The sequence below is a fragment of the Schistocerca nitens genome, chromosome 4 (genome assembly GCF_023898315.1).
Source record: "Schistocerca nitens isolate TAMUIC-IGC-003100 chromosome 4, iqSchNite1.1, whole genome shotgun sequence".
NCBI lineage: Eukaryota > Metazoa > Arthropoda > Insecta > Orthoptera > Acrididae > Schistocerca > Schistocerca nitens.
Genome location: NC_064617.1, coordinates 124266777 through 124273551, shown reverse-complemented (window position 1 = coordinate 124273551; position 6775 = coordinate 124266777). Strand labels below are relative to the sequence as shown.

Below are 6775 nucleotides of genomic sequence, written 5' to 3'. Positions count from 1 at the left end.
TCGACCATTCAGAATGAAAAGATCATAGAAACATATACCCCGTTCTCATTACGTTACGCGTAGAGTGCTTTGAAACTCATATTTTTCCTATGATTTTTCTGACACCAAATAGGCCAAATATATATAAAATGCGAAAAATAATAATTTCGCGTGGTTCAGTGGCCTTGTACAAATCTCTCGATTGTACGTGACTTTGACGAATACCGTGTTCCTAACCTGCCGCTGTAATCACACTCGAACTACAATTTAACGTTTCGGTCCTGGCAAATGCTCACCTCACTGAGAGACGAAGGCTAGGTTAAACTTAGACGGAAAATTCCGTGGTCCATGTGGGATTCGACACCGCGACTTTTCATTTTCCAGACAAACGTTTCACCAGTACTCCAAGAGACGCCAGAAGTCTTTATAATACTTGGACAAATGGAAGGCCAACACCTAAGAATGAATGCAAAAAGCAATAGGCTGAAACACGTTCGTCAGACAAAGGTTTTTTCAGCTCTGATGATGCAGATAAATATTGATGTAGAAGAGAAGTACAGTTTATTTGAACTTTTTTGGCACTTGGATAGAAAAGAATGAAATGGCGGTGCCTTGTAAATATTGTTGGACATTGTCGTATGTTTCATTTTCGTGTTAAAACAAATGTTGAAATGCTTGGAGAGAGGGCATTTTTCACGTTCCTTTATTTCTCAGCTGCATGGAACATACGTTCATAGGCTTTCACGACCATGAAACTTACTGACAGATTAAAACTGTGTGCCAGACCGAGACTCGAACTCGGGACCCTTGCCTTTCGCGGGCAACTGCTCTACCATCTGAGCTACCCAAGCATGACTCACGCCCTGCCAGTACCTCGTCTCCTACTTTCCAAACTTCAGGCAAGGATCCCGAGTTCGAGTTTCATATCAGCGCACACTCCGCTGTAGAGTGAAAATCTCATTCTGTTTCACGACCATGTCTGTCTGAAGAAAATGATTTTCGATATTATGCTGTGTCATTATAAAACACTAAAGTAACTAAACCAGTTCTTTTTAGAATGAGAACCCCTGCAGTGCTAGTGCCTAAATCCTGATACTATATTCAGACACTGTATAATACGGATGGATTATCATATACTCGCTCACACCTGTCAGGAATGGGCTAAGGTAAGTGACGGTGCGTCTGACGTGAACATAGCGCCACTCGAAAGTGACATTCCCCTCCGTTCCGTTCGACGTCTAGTGTCAATCGAACTGAATCATGTAAGATAAGTCAGTTTCGTGCGGGTAACGCCCTCTGGTATGCCGGGTGTTATATCGTAGACGATACTGCAAGAGTGTGGTGAACAGACGGCTCAGGTTGATATTGGACGATCAGCTCTGCTGACCTCTTCGCTGCTGTGGGCGATTGCAGTGAAGTGAGCGCCGGTAGCGGCGACCCGTTCGGTATCCCGCCCTGCGGGGCAGAGAGTGCCGGGCGGCTACGCGGCGCGCCGCTGCTCCAGGTGGCAGGCTTCCTCGGCGGGCGCGGCGCCGGTGACGTCATCGGGCGGCGGCCACTCGCCGCTGTGCGCCAGGAAGGCGCGCACCAGCGCCACGTCCCTGGGGCAGCGGCGCGGCGGCCGCACCGGCGACCCGGCGTCGCAGCCGCGGCAGGCGCCGTCCTCGCGGCTCGACGTGGCGCACCACGACGCCTCGCGGCTCAGCTGCAGCGCCCCCCAGTGCCCGCCGATCTCCAGCGTCGCCGGCAGCTGCAGCGGCGGGTCCCAGCCGGGGCCGGCGCCGTCGAGAGGCACCAGCCGCAGGGAGCGCACGCCCGTCGCGACGCGGTACTCGCATCCGGGCGCCGACACCTCGCGCCGCACGTGGCACACCTGCTCAGGGGGCAACCCACTGCCCTTAATAACAGACAGCTACACAGGGTGTTTAATAAAGTGACACATATTCGTACACGAATGGGTAGGAAATTCGAGAAAATATGATAGAGCGAAGATTCACAATGACGGACCAGTACGGCTTCAGAAGTGACAATTCAACAATCGATCTAATTTTCAGTACCCACATGCTGACGTCCGTCTAAATAGCCGAGATTGCCAGCACGGTACCTATTAGGGTCACGCCGAAAGAAATGCACACTATTTTGGTAAAAATACAGTTTTCATTCTGCATGTGTGAAAGTTTTACAGCGTGTAGATACATCCTTCCCGCTTGTTTTCAAACTTAGTTCAACTTGTTCCCGTGAGTGGCTCCGTGACAAAATGGTTCAAATGGCTGTGAGCACTATGGGACTCAACTGCTGCGGTCATTAGTCCCCTAGAACTTAGAACTAGTTAAACCTAACTAACCTAAGGACATCACAAACATCCATGCCCGAGGCAGGATTCGAACCCGCGACCGTAGCGGTCTTGCGGTTCCAGACTGCAGCGCCTTTAACCGCACGGCCACTTCGGCCGGCGGCTCCGTGACAGCATGTCTTCAAGACGTCTGCTACACTTGACGTTCGTCAGAAGCAACGTGCTTTTTTTAGCGCTTTCCACCTCCGCACAAAACAGGCAAACAGGAAGCTGAACGTCACCTGGAATGGCAACAAACTGGACCATACGGACAAACCAACATACCTTGGTGTCGTGCTGGATAGATCACTGAAGTACAGATTCACTGTGAAAAAACCTGCCAAAAAGTTGCTGCCACGAAAAATATTTTAAGAAAACTGACGAATAGTAAATGGGGAGCTAGTCCGACTGTATTACGAACAACTGCTCAAGCACTTTGCTTCTCCACGGCAGAATATGCATGCCCTGTATGATCTCGATCCACACATGCCAAAAAAGTCACTACAGTCCTTAATGAAACATGCAGGCTAACAACAGGATACATGAAACCCACTCCACTTGGGAAAATATACAAAGCAGCTGGATTCTCATCTCCTGAATCCCGAAGAATTGCGCACGAACATAGAGAAAAATTTAAACAGATTTTCGACGAGCGCCACCCGCTGCATGGTTCTTCATGTGGACGTAGCGGACTTAAACCCCGCAAGAGATTTCTCACTAGTGAATTGAACGAGCCTCCGAAGGACTACTCTGCCTCACGAGAAATACCCAGCGGCAGTACATCAAGCTGCAAGATTTGGAGAACACTGAACCGCATCAGAACAGGCGTAGCACCAGTTAAAGCAAACCTAGTCAAATGGGGCTTCAAGGACGAAGGAGACAACAAATGCGACTGTGGTGAAGTTCAGGATATGGAACACCTTCTACAGTGTTCCACCTGCCCCACAATGTGTACCCTTGACGAACTATGGCTTGAGAAGAGAGAAACATAGGACTTGACCCGACATTGGGCTGAAAGGTTTTGAAACAAATCTCCGGACACGAAAAAGTAAAGTAAAGTAAGTCTGATACATATGTGATGACACTGAAGAAACTTCGAGCTGGACTGAGTCGTGTTCAACCACATCGGCAAAAGCAGGATGTTTTGCTGTTGCAAGACAATGCACGGCCACATGTCAGTCAAAAAACCATGGAAGCGATCACAAAATTCGGATGGACAACACTGAAACACCCGCCTTACAGTCCTCGCCTGCCTCCATGTGACTATCATCTCTTTGGGAAACTGAAAGGTTTGAAGATGATGACTCCCTTGTGCACGCTGCCAAACAGTGGCTCCAACAGGTTGGTCCAGAATTTTACCGTGCGGGTATACAGGCACTGGTTCGAAGATGGCGTAAGGCGGTTGAGAGGGATGGAAATTATGTGGAGATTCAGACATATAGAATAAAAAAGGGATTAAAAAAATAGTGTGCATTTCTTTTGGAGTGACCCTCGTAACTGCGCTCAGTCAGAGGGCTGGGTGCCCTCCACAAAAAAAGAAAAAAAAACTGAGTGAAATATTCCGCAATGAAATTCATGGAGTGTCATGTGACATCTACCCGGTACTGGTGTTTACACAGAATAACGTAACCGGTAGAGGCGCATTCGGCAGAGCATGTGTGGGTAAAGTGGTAGTGGTGGGGATTGCAGACGGACACTGTAGGGCCGGCCGGAGTGGCCGAGCGGTTCTAGGCGCTACAGTCGGGAACCGCGCGACCGCTACGGTCGCAGGTTCGAATCCTGCCTCGGACATGGATGTGTGTGAAGTCCGTAGGTTGGTTATGTTTAAGTAGTTCTAAGTTCTAGGGGACTGATGACCGCAGCAGTTAAGTCCCATAGTGCTCCGAGCCATTTGAACCGGGCACTGTAGGGGAAGTGCCGAGCACCAGAGGAGAAGTGACGTTCTAAGCTGAAGCCTGTGTTCTCATTCTTTGCAAATATTAAGTGGAGCCCCTCCACGGCCACGGTTGCATGATGACCATTCGAAAGGGTCTGCTGTCACCTCTGTGCTGGTTGGTATTTAAAACGGGTTCTGCTGAAAATGCAACAAAAATAACGATTTATTTTCGCCTGGCTTGTTACTGTCAAAGAAGCGTCATGGGTTCCGAATTTTGAGTAAATTATACATTTCTCTTGCTGCCATGTTAAAATTTGCTTCTTTTGCCAAAACGCAGTGGAGCTTACACAGTCTCACTTCGCTAACATGTTACGCAGATGCAGCTGCGAGAGAATTGTGAAACAATGGTTCATTAACTTTATTAAGTGAGGAGATGAGGAAAAATAAGGACAATAGCTTCTGAAAAAGCACATTCTTGGTAAAAAAAAGAAACGTTGCACCAAAATACACAGCATTTCTCATTTCATCGAGTACAGACGAACCTTAGTAATGTAGTTTTTCATGATAACAATATGCCAAAATACACTACTGGCCATTAAAATTGCTACACCACGAAGAAGACGTGCTACAGAGGCGAAATTTAACAGACAGGAAGAAGATGCTGTGATATGCAAATGATTAGTTTTTCAGAGCATTCACACAAGGCAGTCGCCGGTGGCGACACCTACAACGTGCTGACATGAGGAAAGTTTCCAACCGATTTCTCATACAAAAACAGCAGTTGACCGGCGTTGCCTGGTGAAACGTTGTTGTGATGCCTCGTGTAAGGAGGAGAAATGCATACCATCACGTTTCTGACTTTGATAAAGGTCGGATTGTAGCCTATTGCGATTGCGGTTGGTCGTATCGCGACATTGCTGTCGCATTGGTCGAGATCCAATGACTGTTAGCAGAATATGGAATCGGTGGGTTCAGGAGAGTAATACGGAACGCCGTGCTGGATCCCAACGGCCTCGTATCACTAGCAGTCGAGATGACAGGCATCTTATCCGCATGGTTGTAACGGATCGTACAGCCACGTCTCGATCGCTGAGTCGACACATGGGGACGTTTGCAAGACAACAACCATCTGCACGAACAGTTCGACGACGTCGGCAGCAGCAAGGACTATTAGCTCGGAGACCATGGCTGCAGTTACCCTTGACGCTGCATCACAGACAGGAGCGCCTGGTATGGTGTAATCAACGACGAACCTGGGTGCACGAATGGCAAAACGTCATTTTTTCGGATGAATCCAGGTTCTGTTCACAGCATCATGATGGTCGCATCCGTGTTTGGCGACATCGCGGTGAACGCACATTGGAAGCGTCATCGCCATACTGGCGTATCACCCGGCGTGATGGTATGGGGTGCCATTGATTACACGTCTCGGTCACCTCTTGTTCGCATTGACCGCACTTTGACAGTGAACGTTATATTTCAGATGTGTTACGACCCGTGGCTCTACCCTTCATTCGATCCATGCGAAACCCTACATATCAGCAGGATAATGCACGACCGCAAGTTGCTGGTCCTGTACGGGCCTTTCTGGATACAGAAAATGTTCGACTGCTGCCCTGGACAGCACATTCTCCAGATCTCTCACCAGTTGAAAACGGCTGGTCCATGGTGGCCGAGCTACTGGCTCGTCACAATACGCGAGTCACTACTCTTGATGAACTGTGGTATCGTGTTGAAGCTGCATGGGCAGCTGTAGCTGTACACGCCATCCAAGCTCCGTTTGATTTAATGCCCAGGCGTACCAAGGCCGCTTTTACGGCCAGAGGTGGTCGTTCTGGGTACTGATTTCTCAGGATATATGCACCCAAATTGCGTGAAAATGTCATCACATGTCAGTTCTAGTATAATATATTTGTCCAATGAATACCCGTTTATCATCTGCATTTCTTCTTGGTGTAGCAATTTTAATGGCCAGTAGTGTACTCTTCTCCTCTTTGCGTGCTATCATTTAAAAATGTCGTTTATGTATTTCAGAAATGTGAGGAATATCTCATTCTAGCTTTGTAGCTGGTGCGTATGGTCACAAATGAGTCCTCTACATCAGATAAACTTTCTCAAGATTGGTAACAGGTAGAGACCTTCACCCAACTCCACAGAAAAATTTAGTATGTTAGCTGAATCTCACATAGCCACGTATTATGTAGTATGCACCAAACGCAAAATCATAGCGACCCCTATTTTTCATTGCTAACTTTTCTGAATTTCCCGTTGTTTCTTACTTAAAAGCAAATATCGCAATAAGTATGACCATTAAAGAAATGAGGAGCATGTTATCATGAAGCTGATATATAAAGCCAAAAATATTGTTATCGAATAGCTTCTTTAAAATAGTTTGAGAAAGATTTAAGGGGTGCGCATAGAATCTGCTGTCGTCGACCGACCGAAAGAGGGCAAACAATGCTGGGATCCCCTTCTGAACAGACCAATGAACTCACCCAGTACTTTGTACAAAAATGGTGAGCGCGCATTGGCCATCGTACTCTCTGTGGAGTCTACCAGGGAATTTTCCTTACTGGGTGAACTGTACC

The 6775-nt window shown here is 47.7% G+C and overlaps 1 protein-coding gene across 2 annotated transcripts in view; it reads right to left on the bottom strand.

Annotated features, from left to right (window-relative positions):
- Positions 1-523: 523 nt before the first annotated feature.
- Positions 524-6775, bottom strand: part of LOC126253378 (uncharacterized) — a 73015-nt gene continuing 66763 nt past the window's right edge. For both annotated transcript variants that reach the window (XM_049954666.1, XM_049954665.1), the window contains one exon: positions 524-1852. In XM_049954666.1, coding sequence (XP_049810623.1) covers positions 1460-1852 — 393 coding nt within the window. In that variant the 3' untranslated portion in view covers positions 524-1459. The remainder of the gene's footprint in view (positions 1853-6775) is intronic.